The sequence below is a fragment of the Sinocyclocheilus grahami genome, unplaced genomic scaffold (assembly GCF_001515645.1).
Source record: "Sinocyclocheilus grahami isolate Dianchi unplaced genomic scaffold, SAMN03320097.WGS_v1.1 scaffold1063.1, whole genome shotgun sequence".
Lineage (NCBI taxonomy): Eukaryota > Metazoa > Chordata > Actinopteri > Cypriniformes > Cyprinidae > Sinocyclocheilus > Sinocyclocheilus grahami.
This window is the reverse complement of record NW_015506242.1, coordinates 337474-359379: the sequence shown is the minus strand read 5'-3', so window position 1 is coordinate 359379 and position 21906 is coordinate 337474. Positions and strand designations below refer to the sequence as shown.

The following is a 21906-nucleotide window of genomic DNA, read 5'->3' as shown; positions in this document are numbered from 1 at the left end:
CCACCGGGCATCTGAAGTCACGTCCTATTTTAACCTGGGCTATGATTTTGACCCTAACAGTCTACTCTGAGAGTTAGTAGACATGTAGTTGCAAATTAATTAGAATTAGTTGACATGTAGTTGACATGTAGTTACAAAGTTACTTATAGTTAGTAGAATGTCTAAAGTGGACTATCGAAATAAAGCGTAACCGAGCATTGTGTGTGGTGTTTTTAGAGGTTGAGCAGTCTGTCATGAAACCGAGTAATTATGTTAGATGTCAGACCACAGGAAGACACTTTGAAGCACGTTATAAATGAGTTTAAAGGAGCTGAGAGGGGAAACACATTTAGCCGTGTTATTTGTGTGTGGGCTACAGTGAAGGTCAACAAGACAAACACGTTCTGTGTGGATGAGAAGGAGACAGAAACACACAAAGAGTGGGAGCAAAGGTCAAGATATTGCAGCAGATTCACACACACACATTTTCACATTAACAGAGCCACTTCATCTTTTTCAGGCTAGGTGATATGGCCAAAAATATTATCACAATATTTATTTCCATATCATACAATATTGATAATTATCACAATATTAATTTAGCATTAATGGGGAAGGAAATGTTTTCCACATGTCTGCTAAACCTTGCGAATGAATGTAAAGATCATTTGTTTGTTCACAATTAAACTCCACAGAGCTAAATTTTAATTTAGGGCTGCCATGAAATCTGTTTTATTTTCCACTAAATTCTGTTTTCCTTTTTTTTTCTTCTGGATTCTGTGTTTTATGATTTAATACACATTTATCATAAAATGGGGTCTAATTAAATGAATTAATAAAACTTTAACAATTTAAGCAATCTTTTAAAATGTAATGAAATTAATACATAATTAATTGCATTTTAATTTTTTTGTCTCATAAGATGCTGCACAATAGCACTGTATAACTGTGTAAATTAATGAAAAATACCTTATTATTATTATCGTCATTATTACTTGAGAATTACATTTTAGTATACAATAGTAATATATTTCTGTCATAATTTCCTCAAGTTAAACCAGGCTTTTATTTTGACAGGTTGTCGTAAAGGTTTTTCAGTTTTACTTTCAGTTTCAGTGTGTATTTGACGGTAGTTTTTCTCAGATGAAGCCGAGTAAAGCTGGTGAAGTGGCTCTCAGAGCAGCTCTGGAGATAAAGTTAAATCACACGTGAACTCTGTCGTAAGTTGATTTGTGCGCACAGATCTGCGCTCGTTTCTACGTTAGATTGATAAATGAGGCCCAATGTGTTTATGTCCTCATATATTGAGACACAGATGCTGAAACACTGAGTTTGTGTATCAAACGGAACCTCCCCATTCATTCACGCAGAACATGCAGAGTTATTAGATGCATGCACTGACTGGCTGTTGTAGCATTTATTTCTGCTGTTAGATTAATCCATGTCCTTTATTGACATAAATTTGATCCCTGGAATGCCATCTCAGTTGTTCTTCACCATAGTACCAGCATCTGTAATAACCGATCTGACGTGCATAAAGCTCATTTGATAATGATTGTGATCATAGTGCACTGTTGTGTTTGCAGCTGGACCTGTGGTATGTGATCCTGAATGGTGCTGTAGAGATCAGCTATGGAGACGGCCGAACAGAGATCCTGTGCATGGGCAACAGCTTCGGTATCTCGCCGTCTCTAGACAGACAGTTCATGAACGGGGTTGTGTGCACTAAAGGAGATGACTGCCAGGTGAGAGCGTGTATGCAAGCCCATTTCTGCCACGTAAGAAAATTATCTTGCTTTGGGAAATCAGAATTATGAGATACAAAGTCATAATTATGAGATCAATTTGAGATTATGACATACTGTGTCGTAATTATAAAATAAAAATGAGAAATTATGAGATTAAAAGACAAAATTTTGGCATTTGACGTTTGAAGTCATAATTACACAGACATATAAATTATGATAAATTATATGAATGTATTATGAAATAGAATTATCTCATAATTATTAGATACATTCGAAATTGTCGTACTATGTTATAATTATGATAAAGTCAAAATTATAAAATTCTTATCCCCCAGCGACTTAACACTGCTTTTGTGCTTCAGGGTCACATATAGCTATAATTATGAAATAAAAAGTTGAAATTATGTAATAAAAAGTCAAAATTACGATATAAGTCAATTATGACATAAAAATACAAAAGAATTTGACATTTGGAACAGCATGAAGGTGAGTAAATGATGACCGAATGTTCATTTTTGGGTGAACTATCCCTTTAATGTGCAGCACAAACCACCTGTGTGAACTTCTCATTGGTCAACAGATGTCTGCATCACAACGCACAAGTTAAAACTCTAATTCCTTCTACGTCCTCGTGACACATCTTTCTTGTTGAAATCAATGGTGTGTGGAAGTACTAACCCTCACGTTGATCCAAACCTGAATGATTATTTTTTTGGAAACATTTTGAAGAAGCTGCATGCTTTATCACAAAAATCTTCTGAAAACATTTAATAGCATTGTATAAGGAACTGACTGAAAGTTAAATAATTAACGAGGTCATGGGTTCAATTCCCAGGGAATAATGCATGAACCAATAAAAAATGTTTACGTTGAATGCAATGCAAGTCGCTTTGGATAAAAGCATCTGCTAAATGCATAAATGTAATGTTTTTTTTTCTAATCACGCATTCAGTTGCACATTACAAAACATGAAAGTTTATTTTACATGATGTAGTAAGCAACATATTTTCAATTCCAAACAGCCAAATTTGACAAAGTCGAGTAGTTTGCATCACTGTATATAACTGACGGGTGTTAAATATTGAAACATACATCTCATCTCGTACACTTCGACATCACACTAGAAAACATGCTCGACTTCTGTGAACAGAAAAGCCCACCTTCTTTGATATGATTGACCGTCTCAGTCATTTTGACATTGATTAGTGCTGGTTTTCAACTTAACAACGAGCAGATCAGTGCATAATGAAGTCCAAGAATATTGATAAATTGATATAAGGAATATCAAATGTTGCAGGACAGTGTAACCATATCTGATTATTGGGGGGTTCATGTTCTGTTAAATGTCTACATACTCACACTTCATTCAGTTCAGTCAGAGTTATGAGTGAGCAGTGTTATCACTGACATGTCACACAGTGCTATGGTCAGGGTCCAAATGCAAATACCTCCTGATATAGCAGCATTGCTGATTCCCTAAAATAAAGACTCCACCTCAACTTCCTCTTAAGCTGTGAGTCCGGTCACTCACGCACATCCTCTTAGACATGATGCACAGAGCGCGCTCCACTCATGAGTTGGTGCTATGAGTATCCGTGTGTGGTGCAGACTAACCTCCTGCTCTACTATCAGTTCATTGCTCTTCCTCATGTTGTTGTGGACCAGTTTGTGTGCATCGCACAAGAGGACTACTGCCGCATCCTCAACCATGTGGAGAAGAACACACACAAGGTGGAGGAGGAGGGCGAGATTGTCATGGTGAAGGAGCACCGAGAGCTGGACCGCAGTGGCACCAGGAAGGGCCACATTGTCATTAAGGTGAGGAAGAGTCACTGTAGTTTCTAGAATCGATCATTGCTTTGGGCTGCTGTTGTACGATTAGTCAACGGTCAGTTTAATGCTGGTCAAAAGGAAGTGGCAAAAGTAACAAATGACGATTGATTTTAAAAAGAAGCATCTCATTGAGACACTATCCCAAAGTAAAGCTTTGGTAAAGATCACTTCAGACCAAGGTTTAAAACCTGACTTAAGGCAAGACGCTACAGGGCAAAACCATTGTTTTTTTTCATGCGCTGGTCAATTTAGAGATTTTCTTTCAGACTAGTGCAAAGAAAACATCCAAAATACACATTTTATGCTTTATCTATTTGCATTTGTAGATTTCACTTTCAATATGTATCTTTAAAGGCCATGTGCTTTTTTTCTACTTCAGCAGCAATTACATACACCAAACTTCAGTTATATTCCTATCTCTATTATGAAGGTTTATATAGAGGGGTTTGTTCATATGTGACCCTGGACCACAAAACCAGTCATAATGGTCAATTTTTCAAAATTGAGATGTATACATCATCTGAAAGCTGAATAAATAAACCTTTCATTGATGTATGGTTTGTTAGGATCGGACAATATTTGGCAGAGATACAACTATTTGAAAATCTGGAATCTGAGGGTGCAAAAAAATCCAAATATTGAGAAAATCATCTTTAAAGTTGTGCAAATGAAGTTCATAGCAATGCATACTACTAATAAAAAATTATGTTTTAATATATTTATGGTAGAATATTTACAAAATATCTTCATGGAACATGATCTTTGCTTAATGATTTTTGGCATAAAAGAAAAATCAATAATTTTTGACCCATATAATGTATTTTTGGCTATTGCTACAAATATACCCCAGCGGCTTTTTTTTTATGTCTGTTGACAGTATTTTCTGATTTATGCAGTGATAAATAGATAAATCCAAAATCCCCTCTGTAAAAACCTTTAATATGACAACAAAATCAAACAAGAACTTTGAACCTGGCTTTTTTATCCGATGTTCAGATTTCTGTTCTGGAAATGTATGCAAATGAGTGCATATTTAATTAGATAAAGTCTCATTTACATGTTTAAACATGACATTTCGGAAAACTTGTAATGCCTTAAACTGCTGTGATTAATTAGCTGGGGAAGTATGGTGAAAGCTGTTCATTTTTAAATGTTACCCTCTTGACCTGTGGTGGCTTGGGTTTCTGTGCGAGTTTAACTAGACTGGACTTGGCAGCCTGAGCATTTCCGGTTTGTCTCCTACCACGAGTGTTGAAGCAGTGCTTCCCGTCATCTGTCGGATCTGTGGTGGCAGAGCTCTCAGAGCAGAGGCGTTCAGGGTCAGGTTCAGTTTCAGGTCGGCTGCTGTCAGTTTCTGATCCTCTGGGGAACGGCTGCTCTTCGTGATGTCTGCATCAGTCACGATCAGTGCTGGGTAGTGACCGATAACATGTAATCTGGATTACGTAATCAGATTCCAAAAATTAAGTACTTGTAATTAGAGTATCTTTTCACTCACGCCATCAACAGACCCTAGCAACCACATAGAAACCACCCTGTCTGCAGTTTCCTATCTGCATGCATGCTCTGTATCAGGTGCTCTTGTGTTGTTTGCATCAGGGCACTCCTGAGCGTCTGATCATGCACCTGGTGGAGGAGCCGTCAGTGGTGGACCCCACATACATTGAGGACTTCCTCCTGACGTACCGCACCTTCCTGTCCAACCCCATGCAAGTGGGTAAGAAACTTCTGGAATGGTTCAAAGTGGACAGTCTCAGAGACACGGTCAGTATGTGTGTGTGTGCATCACTCTTTCTGTTTCTCACAGTGTTGTTTTTGTGGTAAATAATGGATTGCACGTGTTGACATATTTTGGGATCTCGCAGGTGACGAGAATCGTGTTGTTGTGGGTAAACAATCATTTTAACGACTTTGAAGGCGATCCGGTAATGACTCTGTTCCTGGAGGACTTCGAGAAGTTACTGGACTCTTCGGTGAGTGTCGATATCAGACAAAACCAGACTGATTCAATAAAACAGGGTTCCTATGCAAATGATATGACTGATTGAAATAACATATATAATAATATAATATATGTTAATGTAATATAATATAATAACCACTGCATCTGTCTGAAAATAAATATAAATAAATAAAAAGAAGTGATTGATTTTAATTTTCAAAGCCAATGTTCAATGTACTCTCATTATAAAAATAACTTTATTATTGTTTATTTAGCTCTAACAAGTAAGTTTTTGCTCAAAACTAACCAAAATGAAAAATAAATTGGTGTTGTTTCCAAACGAATGGAAATATATCGGTATCGGCATCGGTTATCGGCCAAAATGAGTTGAAAAATATTGGATATCGGCAAAATTTCAATATTGTGCATCCCTACTGGGAATGAATAAAATCTTGAAACGTCATGGAAATTAAATGTAAAACAATAAAAATTAGTGTGCGTATGTAACGGCAGAGCAGAACAGCTAAAGCAGCAGCACTGACAGAGCAGTTATAGTTATATTCATTCACAGAATCAAACACATTGTACTGACCCCAGTTCGTCTGAAAGAGCTTTATTGCCAAGGAATTTTTCTTGGAAATGAACAACAAGACACATAATAATAAAATTAAAGAATAAAAATATGGACAAGTATCAGAATATTTACAAATTATGAACATATTTACAGTATCATGAATTATATGAATAAATACAAGGGAATATTTTTCTTAAATATGTGTTTCATTGAATTGTGTCTCAGAAAATGAAGGGTCATCTGCGTCTGCTGAACATCGCGTGTGCTGCTAAAGCCAAGTGTCGTCAGATCACCCTGCAGAAGCCGTCCAGAGAGTCTCCGCTGTTCTTCACGGTTCAGGGCGGCAGTGAGCGGGGCTTCGGCATCTTCGTGGAGACTGTGGAGGAGGCCAGTAAAGCGGCAGAAGCAGGGCTCAAGCGTGGCGATCAGGTACAGATTACAGGAACGTGCTCTGCACCGAGTAACACTTACCAAATAAGTATTTCAGCATGAACACATAGCGCCTCGTCTGTCCTCAGATCATGGAGATCAATGGGCAGAACTTTGAGAACATCTCGTACTCCAAAGCCATGGATATCCTGAAGAACAACACGCACCTCTCTCTTACTGTGAAGACCAACATCTTCGGTATGTCACAGAACATACAGATCGTTCTTATAGCACAGTACTGTGGAATGCTTCATTCTGATTGGCTAACGGGTGTTCAAGTAGTTTCCTCAGGTATGACGCGTAGCTTCTTGAATTTGAGAAAATGACTCAGATTTGAGTTTCCATCCGATCTGCTAATTTAATTTAATGCAAAAAAAAAACAAAAAAACTGGAGCACCACAAAAGTTCAAAAAAACATTTAGCAAATAAAGCAGCATTTCCACCACATGTGTCCAAAAGATCTAACTCGTCACATATGACAATGAAAGTTGGAAATGCTGTTGTATAAAATGTAATAAATGAGCGTTTTAATGACAGGCTTTGGCTCTGACTTTTCTCTACAGCATCGTTTGATGCACCCTCTCAGCCGGGTATTCAGTCACATGAATTTTGTTGTTGTACATCTTGTGATTTATTCAGTAAATGTGATTCCATTGTAGTTTAAGAGTATGTTTTCTTAGCAAATAAATCATTTATCAGCCTCTAGCGAGCACACACATGCCCATGCACATTTTAGAAAATGTATCTCCATTCAGCATTTTATGTGTTATTTCAAAATTCTAATAAAATCTGTAGATGGAAACAGCAGCTGTTAGCATGCATATGCATGGAGACAGCCCTGACTGTAACATCTGCTTTTTTTAAATCATATTTTCATCAATTCCTATTATTAATCACTTACTCTAGCTTACAGAAAACCGACATTTAAATCAATTAAAGTACCCCATTATGCTATTTTAATGATTCCAAATTTTGTTTTCGAGGTCTCCTACAATAGGTTTACATGCATCCAAGGTCAAAAAAACATTTAACTTTTTAATATTTTCTCATAATATACATTGCCGCATCACTTCTGTTCTCACACTTTCTGTAAAAATGACTCTTCACATCCTCATCCTTCATCCTGTAAAGTGTTTTTGCTTTTGCAGCACAGAAAACAGCGTCTTCTAGACATTCAGGCAGTTCTGAATTCAGAATTTCTTTATTTTGAGAGACAATAACTCCATTTGTTGTGCACTTTGATCTTTGAAACTATGCAGAACTTTTACATTCACAGACAGAAAGGTAAATATCCGAAAAAGTATAATAGGGGTGCTTTAATAGAACAAAACCAACCGATATTTAAATCTCGTGATTGTCTTTGAACATTCAAACATGTGTTCGAATCACTGCAGCACTAGACAACATTATAAATACAATACAGCTAGATAAACCTGTCAGATCACTCGTATCATATCGTCATATCACCACTAAAACTCACTCTGTTAAAGCACTAAGCCATCATAGACATAACAGTGCAACTTTTTGTAAAGCTGCTATGAAACCATGTGTATTGTGAACAGCAGATCCATTTGACTTGATTTTGACTTTGTCGCAGTTTTCAAAGAGCTTCAGAGCCGCGTGAGGAATGAGAAGAAGAACGGCGGTCCTCACATCCCTAAGATTCAGGAGAGAAAGAGCAACCGCTTCTCCATCCCGGATCTCCCAGGTGACTTGGAGTTTCCCTCGGACAGCAAGAGCCGCAAGAAGATGAAGGCCAACACGGTGTCTGGAGGACGCAACAAGATCCGTAAGATGTTGGAGAAGACCAGATTCAGCATCCTGCCCCCAAAACCCTTCAGGTAAAGACATGTTCTTGTGTGGGTGATGGTTGAGAGTCTAGTTGAGTTTACGAGTCTCCTTTCACTGCTTATCTACATGTTCCTCCATCAGCATCACGACTGGCGTCTGTCGGCCGCCACACAGAGAACATGAGCTACTGCTCTTAGTGTCTCTAGAGGCGTTTCACTGCATGACATTCTCAATAAAAAAAAGCAAGTAGATAGAATAGACAAAGAAAAGAGAACACTAATGTTAGAGGGTGAAGGTTTATTTTCTTTTTAAAGAAAAGTACAGAGAATAGAAATAGAATAGAGGGTGCAAGTGTTAGAGGGTCAAGTTTTGTAATAAATAAAAAGAAAGCAAGTAGATAGAATAAAAATAGAATAGAATTACGCAAAGCACATAATCAGTGGCTGAGATCATCACATGTATGTTTGTATGTTCTCGTTCCAGCCGCAATATCTTAGAAATAGAAACTGTTCCCAAGTAGATTCCCATGTTGTTTGTGTATCACCATCAAGGCTGGTTAGGACAAAAACTCTGATTAACATGTAAAAACATGGTCTGAAAAAAGGCCCTTTAAAATATTAAAAATGAATATCATGTATTTTTGTCTTGTTTTCCCATTCAAATATCTAAACATCCTTAAATCAAGATACTTTTACTGAAAAATGAAGATATGAGGTCTGAAACTGAATGTCTGTCAATGGAGTATGAACGCTTGTTTTCCCTTTCAATTAATTGGTTATTGGCAGAGATTTGTTCTTTTTTTAATCATAAATTCACTTCATTTTGATCAATTTCTCAGGAAACAAGATTTTATTTCCCTTCATGTCATTTTGCTTCTCAAAATCTTTAGATATTTGCACTGAAAACAAGACAAAATACTGATGAATAGCATCACTTGTTTTGCAGTGTGATCAGAAGGTAGAGTAAAAGTTATTTCTGTATTCTGGTGGATGGGATCAGAGCTATTCAAGCCTTAAGATATTTATTTTACTAAGATGTATTAAAAAGTAACAGAGATCTGTTGGAAGTTGTATATCAGACTTTGAAGTGTTACTAATACAAGTGTGACATATACATTTGGAGAGCATAATAATGTATTGTGTTCCCTTTCGTTTATTCCTTAAACTTTCTTTACTTGGTGTTAAAAAGCGTTTTCTTAAATGTACCTTTATAAAACCTGCGAAAATACCTTTTATCGCATGTTGTGTCTAGTTAGGACATGGTACAGAATCACAATGCAGACAATCTAAATGTCCTAAAACATGCTTCATGTCATTTATGCACAGTGTATGTTTTATTTTTGGATGTTGGGGTAAAGGTGAGCCCGCTAGGTGTGTGTGACAGAGTGTGAGTGTGTGTTTGAACACTTCACAGGCTTGTGTTTGAGGTTCATTTAGGTGCTTGATGCTTGTACTGGTTAACATCACGTGTTTTCTGTTTTTATGGCTGCTTCACTGCACAGGGGACTGTTTGGGTAAGAGACACCTGCTTAACACTCTCTCTCTCTCTTATGAAATAATCATAAAGTCATAATGTTGGGAGTAGTGCAGCACAACCTCAATCAGAAGAGATCGTTTGCGTGAACATTGTGTTTCATGTTGTTTCATCCTCATATCAAGCGTGTTATTGTGTTTGCAGTGGACTTAGCATCCTTGTGCATGTTCACAACACATTTCACTTTTCCTGTGTGTTCACTAAGAGTTGCGTCACATCCTAACCAGGCACAACATTTCCAACAGCCAATCACAACATGACGTTTAATATACAGTTGGGATTACATACTACACACATAATAATACTACGGTATTACACAGTATGCACTGCCAGGTCCTGTGACAAACAGCACTTGTGATTTCACAGAAGCAGGAAGTGAAAAGAATGACTTCCACACAAGAACTGTGACACTGCACTGTTATTTACATAAGGAAAAGATGTTGACCAATGAAAGACAACACCTAACCAGGCAGGACATGATACAAGCGCTTTCTTCTTCATCAATCACAGCTTTCGTCAATATGTTGTTAGTGTGAGCGTGTGATGTCTGTTTTGTCGGGTGGCTCCACGCACACTTTCTGTAGGTCCCATTCAGAGTCTGATAAATCTCCATCCGTGTGTAGGTGTGCTACGCATGTGTAAAGAAGTCCATTTCTGCCACTTAAGAACAAAAAATCCAAAAATGTTCAATCCCAAAATTGAAACAGGGTTTGTACAAGGTGCTGAAAGTGCTTGAAGAACTTGAATTTGACTGAATTTTACAAGAAAAGTTTAATTGTCTCATATCATTATGACTTTTGTCTCATAATTATGACTTAGAATGACAAAATTGTTTCTTTTTATCTCAGAAATTTTACTTTATCTCATTACGACAATATCATAATTTTGACTTATCTCATTACTTTTTTATCTATTTTTATTTCAGACTTTATCTCATAATTATGACTTTGTGTAACAACTTGACTTTTTATCTCATAATTATGACTTAAAATGTCAAAAATCGTCTTTTATCTCATAATTAAGGTATAGTATGTCAATTTTGACTTTTTTTCATAACTTTGACTTAGTATGTCAATTTATCTCATAATTATGCTTTTTATTTTATAATTATGACATAGTATGTCATAACCTGACTTCTCATAATTATGACTTAAAATGACAAAAATGTTGTTTTATCTCATAATTTTGACTTTTTATCTCATAATTAAGATATAGTATTTCAATTTAGACTTATCTTTTGACTTTTTATCTCATAATTTTGACTTAGTACGTCAGTTTATCTCATGTTTTTATCTTATAATTATGACATAGTATGTCATAACGACTTATCTCATAATTGACTTAAAATGAAAAAAAAAAATGTATCTCATAATTTTTTACTTTTTATCTCATAATTAAGATATAGTATTTCAATTTAGACTTATCTTTTGACTTTTTATCTCATAATTTTGACTTAGTACGTCAGTTTATCTCATGTTTTTATCTTATAATTATGACATAGTATGTCATAACGACTTATCTCATAATTGACTTAAAATGAAAAAAAAAATGTATCTCATAATTTTTTACTTTTTATCTCATAATTAAGATATAGTATTTCAATTTAGACTTATCTTTTGACTTTTTATCTCATAATTTTGACTTAGTACGTCAGTTTATCTCATGTTTTTATCTTATAATTATGACATAGTATGTCATAACGACTTATCTCATAATTGACTTAAAATGAAAAAAAAAAATGTATCTCATAATTTTTTACTTTTTATCTCATAATTAAGATATAGTATTTCAATTTAGACTTATCTTTTTACTTTTTATCTCATAATTTTGACTTAGTATGTCAATTTCTCATGATAATGCTTTATATCTTATAATTATGAGATAGTGTGTCATAATTTAACATTTATCTCATAATTCTGACTATTTATCTCATGATTGTGATTTACTAAAGCATTTTTGTTTTCTTGTGGTGGGAATGGGCTTGCATACATGTGTATCTGAAGTGATGCACTTTGTATCTACAGCGGTTTTGGGTGTTCTTTGTGCACTTGTATTGATATTTCCTGCCGTATCAGATGTGTTGATGATTAGGTCATGGAGTCGAGTGATGGATGGAGAGGCAGTGTTGTCCTCTCAGAGCAGATCGTCACGTCTGCTCTGAGAGCAAGACAGCAGCATGTTAATTAGGCCGTTTGTGTAAAGGTCAGCATCTGATTGGCACAGAGTTTACACATGAGACAGCGCTGTTTCCTCTCGTCTGAGATGTCAAGTGTTCTCGCCCCTCTTCTGCTGTGTTTGCTCATCTCAGTCTCGTGTCTCATTCATAGATTGTGTGTGTTCATTCTGTGTTTGTGTTCGTGTCTGTTTAGAGCGCTTTCACACTGAAGCTTCTGGCATCCCAGTTCAGTTTGTTTAGACTTTGCAGCATTTCTCATCGGCTCGTCGGCGAGCAGCTCGCATTCTTCGCATCCATTATAATACATCTGCAGCAGATGAATGTGTGTCAACAGCAAATCAGAACTACCTCTATTTCCTCTCTTAATTCATCAGTGATGCTTTCTCTAAAGGGTTACCGGATGATGTTAATCAGTTGCTGGATAGCTGTCTAGTTATTGTTTTAGCCAATCCACATTTGGTCTGGCTTCATCCCATTCAGTCAATTAAGTGTGAAAACGGCCTAAATGTCCATATGCAGGGTTTCTGCAGGTCTTAAAAAAGTCTTATCAAGTCTCAATTCACCCTTCCACAAATGAAGGCCTAAAAAGGTCTTAAATCAGAGCAAAAAAGTCTTACATTCATAAAGTCACAAATACAACACAATACATCATACAACACAAATACAATCTTTTCACACAAATTTAACGCTGCAGCTAGTCTAATATAGAGCCATATGGCATGAAAAGTTTAACTGACTTATGTCATTTTGTCTTTTTATCTCAGAATTATGACAATATCATAATTTCGACTTATCTCATGACTTTTTAATATATTTCAGACTTTATCTCATTATCTCATTACTTTTTATCTCATAATTATGACTTAAAATGTCAAAAATGGTCTTTTATCTCATAATTAAGGTATAGTATGTCAATTTTGACTTGACTTTCTCATAATTATGACTTAATGTCAAAATGTTCTTTTCTCATAATTTTTTACTTTTGATCTCATAATTAAGATCTTATCTCGTGACTTTTTAGCTCAGAATTTTGACTTAGTATGTCAATTTATCTCATAATGATGCTTATTAATTAAATGTTGCATGCACTGCTAAAAAATGCATATCTTCCTCAATATTTTTGTCTTGTTTTCCAATACAAATATCTGAAATTTCTGAAATAGAGACATATTTACTTGAGATGCAATTTAAACGTATGTGTTACGATTCGAAGAATACACTTGCATGCCCATTTAATAACAGGTACAAACACAGATAGTGCAGGACTGACAAAACAGGCAAAAAAATCCCCAAGAACACAGAAACAAGAACATACAAGATCCTCGAGCGAAACAAGAACTCACAAAACATGACTGAAACACAAGGGCTGAAACACACCGAGAACATGGGGATGATTAGTTACAGGTGTGACTAATCAGGGTAACCATAGGAACTAACAAGACAAGGAGAGACAGAAACCAAACACAGGAAGGAAGCATGAACCAAAGGAAACTAAGACTACATTTCAACATAAAGAACAGGACAGTATGAAGTCTTGTTTTCTAAAAAATTTAAGAAAATTAAATGTTTATGCTTAAAACAAGAACAAATATCTGTCAGTGGGGTAAGAAAAATGTTCCTTTTGAATTAAGTTGATTTTGCTGGGCAGATATTTGTTCTTGTTTTAATCATCAACTCATTTAATTTTGGTCAGTTTCACAGGAAGCAAGACTTCTTATGTCATTTTGCTTCTCAAGTAAATGTATTTTAATTTAGTAATGCTTATATATTTGTGCTGGAAATCAAGACAAAAATACTGATGAAGAACATCAGGTTTTTTGCAGTGTGATCAGAAGTTTCAGTAAAAGTTATTTTCCATATTCTAGTGGTTTGGAGCAGAGCTATTCAAGCCATACATTTTATTTAGGCTATTTATTTAGTACAAGGAATTAAAAAGTAATGGAGATCTGTTGTCGCAAGTTGTGTTTGCAAGCTTTGACGTGTTGCTAATAAAAGACGCTGACATTTTTCGAGACTATATCGATGTATTGTGTTCCATTTAATTTATTCCTTACATTTTCTTTACTTGGTCTTAAAAAGGTCTTGAAATTGCCTTCATAAAACCTGCAGAAACCCTAATGTGAAAATCTATGTGTGTGTTCATTGACATGCAGTGTTAGTGTCTGTGCTGGATGAAATCCCTCTCTGTCTGTGTCTGCAGTGACGGTGGCATGTCTCAGTCTCAGGACGACAGTATCGTGGGCACTAAGCAGTGCCGGCACAGCGTGGCTATAATGCCCATCCCGGGCAGCCTGTCATCCAGCAGCCCTGACCTGCTGCAGCCCGCCACCAGCGCTCTGGACTTTACCAACCCTTCAGGTAAGACCTCACACCATCGGAGCACGAGTTCAGCCACCCACAGCTGATTCAATGACCATATACATGCGTCATCATATAGTGCAGGTGCTGAAGTTAAGCTAAGCTTGATTTAACACAATATGTGACCCTGGACCACAAAACCAGTCATAAGGGTAAATTTTTTAAAATTGAGATTTATACATTATCTGAAAGCTGAATAAATAGGCTTTCCATTGATGTATGGTTTGTTAGGATAGGACAATATTTGGAAAATCTGAATCTGGGTGCAAAAAAATCAAAATATTGAGAAAATCGCCTTTAAAGTTGTGCAAATTAAGTTCTTAGCAATGCATATTACTGATCAAAAATTAAGTTTTGATATATTTACAGTAGGACATTTTACAAAATATCTTCATGGAACACGATCTTTACTTAATATCCTTATGATTTTTGGCATAAAAGACAAATGTATAATTTTGACCCATACAATGTTTTTTTGGCTATTGCTAAAAATATACCCCAGCGACTTAAGACTGCTTTTGTGCTCCAGGGTCACAAATGTGCTCAGAATTCACAGACTGCGTGTGTAATACAGTGTGAAATGAAACAAGGTGGCAGCAGAATGAAGGCAGACATCATGAGTGAAAGTCATGTGCTCATGTGTTTAATTGCATTGAATGGGCATTTGCAGTGTACTTCAAGTATTAAAAGTATATTTTAAAAAAACTGTACTTGCAGAAAATATAATGTTAATAAAATAAAAGGCCTCTTAAGTGTACTTAAGAAACATAGTCACTAAATAAACACTAGCCATATTTCAAAGACAATAGAATTATTAAATTACTCGCTATTAACAAACCGTTAACTACGACTTTTCCCTCAATAAATTCCTAATTTGCTGCTTATTAATAGGTAGTAAGGTAGTTGTTAAGGTTAGTTATTGGGTCGGATTAGGGATGTAGAATATGGTCATGCAGAATATGTGATTAATATGTACTAATAAACATCCAATATGTTAATAATATGCATGCTAATAAGCAACTAGTTAATAGTGAGAATTGGTCCCTAAACTAAAGTGTTACCAAGATGTACTTTACTACATTCTTTAAAATGCAGTACTCTTTAAAATGCAGTTAGTTGAATGAAATCATTACACTCAGTTCGCATTGAAGTATATTCTTCTAAAGTATTAATTCCATAATGAGTGCTCATTTTAGTTTGTTATGCCAAAGTGTGCTTCTTTCACAGTGGAGGGTTTCTTCTGTAGATTTGTGAACCTGATGTCGATGCTCCTTATTACAAGCTCTGAAAACCGTCTACATTCAAATGGAGTTATACGTAGTTAGAATATAAGAGGATGTTGGAAGGATTCCTGTAAATGTTCCCTTACTGTAACTTCAGCTCTGGGTTGTGTCAAATGAAAGCTTGCGGCCGGTTTCAGATCCTCTGCACAGGAATGTGGAAACCAACTGAAGATAAAGGCATAGTTCACCCAAAAAAAGAAAATTAAGTCATCATTTACTCACCCTTGTGTTGTTCTAATGCCGTATGCCTTTCTTTCTTTTTTGTACCACAAAAGGAAATATTTTACAAATTGTCCTGCGCGCGCGTGTCTATATAATGGCAGTATATGCCGATCAACATCAGGCTTTTAAAAAAAGATGCAAAAGTATCAAAGAATGGTCTCATGCAACACGTGCTGAATATTCCAAGTGTTCTGCGGGTATACGATAGGGGTTGGTGAAAAACAAACTGAAATGTAACATATTATTTAGCAAATATCCTGACTTGGCCATTGGTGTCTGTGTACGACTGCGCGTTCATTAGACTCTATTAGCGCCGCAGTTCACTCTGACTCACCAAGGTAAAACACACAAATTGTGAAAAATAAAGTGCCAAATGGGACCATTCTGTGATACTTTTGCATCTTTTTTTAAAAAGCTTGAAGCTGATTGCCGTATACTGCCATTATATAGACAAGAGTGTGCATTTTTTTGTTGTTGCATTTTATTTAGCAAATATCCTGACTTGGCCATTGGTGTCTGTGTACGACTGCGCGTTCATTAGACTCTATTAGCGCCGCAGTTCACTCCGACTCACCAAGGTAAAACACACAAATTGTGAAAAATAAAGTGCCAAATGGGACCATTCTGTGATACTTTTGCATCTTTTTTTAAAAAGCTTGAAGCTGATTGCCGTATACTGCCATTATATAGACAAGAGTGTGTGCATTTTTTTGTTGTTGCATTTTTTTTATTCTTTTCTTTCAGAACATGCAACACAACTCCTTGTTCAAGCTCTTGTTCTGTCCAGGTTGGACTATTGCAATGCTCTCTTGGCAGGTCTTCCAGCCACTTCTATCAAACCTCTACAATTAATCCAAAATGCCGCTGCAAGATTAATCTTTAATGAGCCGAAAAGAACGCATGTCACACCTCTGTTCATCAATTTGCACTGGCTACCAGTAGCTGCTCGCATTAAATTCAAGGCATTAATGTTTGCCTACAAAACCACCACTGACTCTGCACCCCTTTAGCTAAATTCATTACTTCAGAGTTACGCTCCTCATTTGTTAGTCGCTTTGGATAAAAGCATCTGCTAAATGACTGAAATAAATAAATAAATATAATAAATCTCTTTTTGTGGTCTGAAAAAGACAGAAGGGCATATGACATTAGAACAACACCAGGGTGAGTAAATGATGACCTCATTTTCATTTTTGGGTGAACTATCCCTTTAATATGCAGCGTGATGTTCGGTACGAGAGACTTTGTATTAGTTTAGATTAGTTGTGATGTGTCCACTGGTGGATCATGTGTGCTGTGTCTGCCATGTGTCATATCTCGTTTTCTCTTTCTTTACTCTCTGTGTGTTTCTTGGCTCCTCGAAGTGGCTGGTTTCTACTGTAAGTACACCCGACGTACATGTTTTGAACTCACTGTTTTGCACGCGATTATGGGATTGTGGCATGAAATGTTTGTCCAAAAGCATGTGAAAATGCATCAGTGTGATGGATTGTGTTCCAAGCCGATAAGACTTCATCTTTAAATAGTGTGGAAGCCCACGGCTTGAACAGATCTGCGCCAAACATTTTTGAGCCATTGACCTCTTCTTTCATTTCATCTGAGATTTAGGCCCCGCAATGTCCATTACATTACACATTTTAGATCATATAATCAGACTACTTCTGATCTGACTCAATTATCACGTTGATTTAAATTAATGCTGTCAATCGATTAAAAAAATTAATCACACATAATAAGCGATTAATCACACCTAACATTAACGTTTTTAAATATACTTTTATATTGCAAAAATTTCACATCTCCAAATTAATGTAGAAACAACATAAAGACAGTATATTTTTAATATTTGTTCAGTGGCATCTTTTTATGACACCAGTACTACTACTGATTTCTTTGTGAAATAGTTTTTTTTTTGTTGCTAATATTTTACCATTGACTATAGCCATTCAGCATTACAGTATAATTGAGAGCTATTCATTTGAACATTTATTAGACTTAGAAAAGTAACAACTTTTAATTTAAGTGAGCTTAAATCAATCTTCACATAAACCCATTACAATAAATGTCATATTCACATGTGCCCTTCAGCAAGAAGGAAATATACAGAAATATATATATAATAAATATAAAATATAATATAAATATAATAATATATTTATGCAATTCAAATCCATAAATCTTACATTTAGGCCTAAATCACACTAGACTGAGTCTGATTCCACTGCCTAAAGAGTTGATGGATCCAAAAGGGACACCGTGATATGCGCTTGTGTGACAAGACTTTACAGTAATCCCAGCGTTTTTATGTTTGTTCAGGTACTACCTGAAGAACAACATGGAGACAGAGACGCTTTGCTCTGATGAAGACGCTCAGGAGCTCTTAAGGGAGAGTCAGATCGGTCTCCTGCAGCTCAGTACCGTGGAGGTGGCAGCGCAGCTCTCCATGAGAGACTTCGGCTTGTTCCGTAACATCGAGTCCACCCAGTATGTGGACGACCTGTTTAAGCTGGACCCCGGCGGTGGCGGCAGCAGCCATCTGAAGCAGTTCGAGGAGGTCATCAACCAGGAGACCTTCTGGGTGGCCACTGAGATCCTGCGCGAGCCCAACGCACTCAAACGCATGAAGAACATCAAGCACTTTATCAAGATCGCCCTGCATTGCCGCGAGTGCAAGAACTTCAACTCCATGTTTGCCATCATTAGGTGAGTCGGTTGAGCTGACAGAGCAGGGATTGTAAGAAAAATATTCCACTATTTCAATACGAGATACATCTGACAAGTAGTTCGACCTGTCACTCGCTCAGAGTGTGTAGCCTGTAAAAGGTACGTGAGCCTCTCATTCAGCACTTTTATTCATTTTTACCCCAAGCCTGATTCATTTACGACTGTGCTTCAGATAATCCTTTAATTTGATCAGTTTTATGTGATTAGAAGATTTACAAGTAAATGCATTTTCAAATAATTGCAACAGCATGTTGATATGAAAATGTTAATAGTTTTCTATTAATCTGTTAGTCTTAACAGGGCTTAATGCACATCTGTATTTACATATTGTATATATTCATATTAAATATTTGTTTGTCCTGTTCATTGCTATGGTTATCACCAAGGATGCATTTTTATAGTATGCAAAAATGTAAGGCTATTTTTAAAATTTTTATTTTCTTTTATTTCTTTCTTTTTTTTACTTTTTTATTTTTTATAAGAATTTTCATCATTTTCAAACTTAAAATACGCACTGCTGTTTTTAGTGTTGCCGAGTGAAGAGAATCAATGAATGAAGCGTCACAGTTTTGCGTTTGCTCTAAAACTGACAGCGTGTAGCCTAGATTTATGCTTTCAGGTCCTGTTCATTGCTATGGTTATCACCAAGGATGCATTTTTATAGTATGCAAAAATGTAAGGCTATTTTTAAAATTTTTATTTTCTTTTATTTCTTTCTTTTTTTTACTTTTTTATTTTTTATAAGAATTTTCATAATTTTCAAACTTAAAATACGCACTGCTGTTTTTAGTGTTGCCGAGTGAAGAGAATCAATGAATGAAGCGTCACAGTTTTGCGTTTGCTCTAAAACTGACAGCGTGTAGCCTAGATTTATGCTTTCATTTCGAATTAATATCTTATACAATATTACAATTAGTCGATCTAAAACAGTGATTGTGCATTAACAGCTGTCAATCATGTTGGTACACAAATGAGTGGTCTGAACTTACTTACCCAGCACATTTTTTATTTTGGTCACGCATGCGCCCCTGTACACCACTTATGTGCATCCCTGAATATCACTATGCCAATCATTGCAATTTCAAGAGTGATTCCCACATTTATTAAACTTTGCAGCATGAATGTGGCCGCTGGTCCTGAAAAACAGCATGTAAAAAAACCCCAAAACATTTCTGAATGGACTATATTTAAGCTAGAAAGTGTGCAAAGTGCTTCCACTCATCTCAGTTCTTTGCAATCTCACAAACTTCTGTAATTATCAGTGAAGCGCTACACTGCACGATTAATCTTGTATTTACATCGTACCTACACTCTTTTTGCTACAATGAGAGGATTAACAAGCGTGCAGAACTCAGCTATTAACTAAATTCTGCCTAAATTAAACACCTCTGATTGCCACTGTGTTCAAGAAATCAACAGATATGTCTGTGATTGGCTACATTGCGGTGTAAATAGAAAACTTTGATGCTGTCCAGAGCGCAAACACAAATACACACTGGACCAGTGCTGTTATTAGTTTCAGCTGAGTGTGCACCCTCTGTGTGCCCAAATGTTTTTTTGTCCAGAGTCACATGCGGTCATTTTCAGTCATCAAAATAACACACTATAGAGCACTCTAACAGATATTTCTAAATTATCCAAAAGACAAAATAATCCATAATTGACGATTTAGAAAATTATCATGTTCAAAAGTTGACATGCTCTTGGTTCCTCAGTGTTTTTTTTTTGTTTTTTTTGGTAGTTGTGCAGCTTCATCAGAACATAAAATGCAACTTTTATGATCGCTCTTATTTTTCAAATGGTTAAACATCTGTTAGATTCTGTAAGGGGTGTGTGAACTCAAGAGCAGGACCGTACGTGATGTTCATGTGCTGTGTTTTTATGTGTTTATCAGTGGTCTAAATCTGGCTCCAGTAGCTCGATTGAGAAGCACGTGGGAGAAACTACCCAGTAAGTATGAGAAACTGTTCCGCGACCTTCAGGACATCTTTGACCCGTCACGCAACATGGCCAAATACCGCAACATCCTGAGCAGCCAGAGCGTACAGCCTCCCATCATCCCGCTGTTTCCCGTGGTCAAGAAAGACCTCACCTTCCTGCACGAAGGTCAGTAACTCAAGTTTACTTTCTGAAATACACACGTGCAGTGCTGGGTAGATTACTTACAAATTGTAGTCTGTTATCGGTTACAGATTACATGTTGAATGTCATTTACATTACATGTCAATATGATCGTTAACCACATCAGAGAACTGTAAATATGTGAATTGTTAAATTATTGAAATATTAACTTCCTCAGAGATATTTCAAATAAATATTTTATTTTAAGGGGTTTGGCTGACAAAGTGTTTTGGGAATCCCTGCATTACATGAACAAACATTAATAAACATGAAAACAGCAGTGACATTACATAAGCCCAAAGTCTCCCAGCTCTGAAATATTTCAGTCCTGCAGAATCAAGAGTTACTGAAGGTCTCTGGATATGAAGACGACATTGTGTTTCATAGCTACGTCACCAGTGTTTAGTAACTTAAGCATAATTATTTGGTTCAATTATTGGTTTGCAAATTTATTTACATGACATTTGTGAATATAGTTCAAGCTTAATGGTATGACACGCAGTAGGATTTTTAGAAAGGAACATTTAAATGAGAAAAAAGTAGAATTAGGGAGAATCAATAAAGTATTAATAATTTACTGCCATTGCGTGAATAATATGTAATCAGGTAATCGCTAAAAAAGTAACCGTAATCTGATTATGAGCATTTCAAAATGTAATATACTCTAATTACAAGTACTTAATTTTTGGAATCTGATTATGTAATCCAGATTACATGTAATCAGTCACTAACCAGCACTGTATTGTTAAAAATACTTTTCATGTGTCAGGTCATAAAACTGTCCGTCATCTCTTATCTTTCTCAGGTAACGATTCGAGTGTTGATGGCCTGGTGAATTTCGAAAAGTTACGAATGATCGCCAAGGAGATCCGACATGTGGTGCGCATGACGTCAGCCAACATGGACCCAGCGCTCATGTTCAGACAGAGGTGACGACGGCAGACTTTTGCTCACAGGCACAGAGAGCATGAACTGAAAGTACACTAGAAATCGAAAATTGTTCCTGCTCTTATTGTGAAGGATTCATCAGTGCACGTTTCTATTAAAAGAAAATGACTTTGAAGTAGAGGTCTGCACGGGCTTTAAAGTGAAGCCCGAACCCGGCCCGTACCCGAGATCGTCCGACCCGACCCGAGCAGCACAGTTAAATTTAGAGCCCAAACCCGAAATCTGTTTTTTTTTTTTTTTTCCCA

At 36.2% G+C, this 21906-nt stretch overlaps 1 protein-coding gene across 1 annotated transcript in view; it reads left to right on the top strand.

The window, feature by feature from the left end:
- Positions 1-21906, top strand: part of LOC107566248 (rap guanine nucleotide exchange factor 6-like) — a 62741-nt gene that overhangs the window by 33755 nt on the left and 7080 nt on the right. The window contains exons 4-16 of the mRNA XM_016251638.1: positions 1158-1168; positions 1566-1724; positions 3393-3545; positions 5160-5324; positions 5426-5533; positions 6302-6505; positions 6595-6703; positions 8103-8346; positions 14206-14363; positions 17233-17308; positions 18185-18571; positions 20487-20698; positions 21519-21642. Coding sequence (XP_016107124.1) covers positions 1158-1168; positions 1566-1724; positions 3393-3545; positions 5160-5324; positions 5426-5533; positions 6302-6505; positions 6595-6703; positions 8103-8346; positions 14206-14363; positions 17233-17308; positions 18185-18571; positions 20487-20698; positions 21519-21642 — 2110 coding nt within the window. The remainder of the gene's footprint in view (positions 1-1157; positions 1169-1565; positions 1725-3392; positions 3546-5159; positions 5325-5425; positions 5534-6301; positions 6506-6594; positions 6704-8102; positions 8347-14205; positions 14364-17232; positions 17309-18184; positions 18572-20486; positions 20699-21518; positions 21643-21906) is intronic.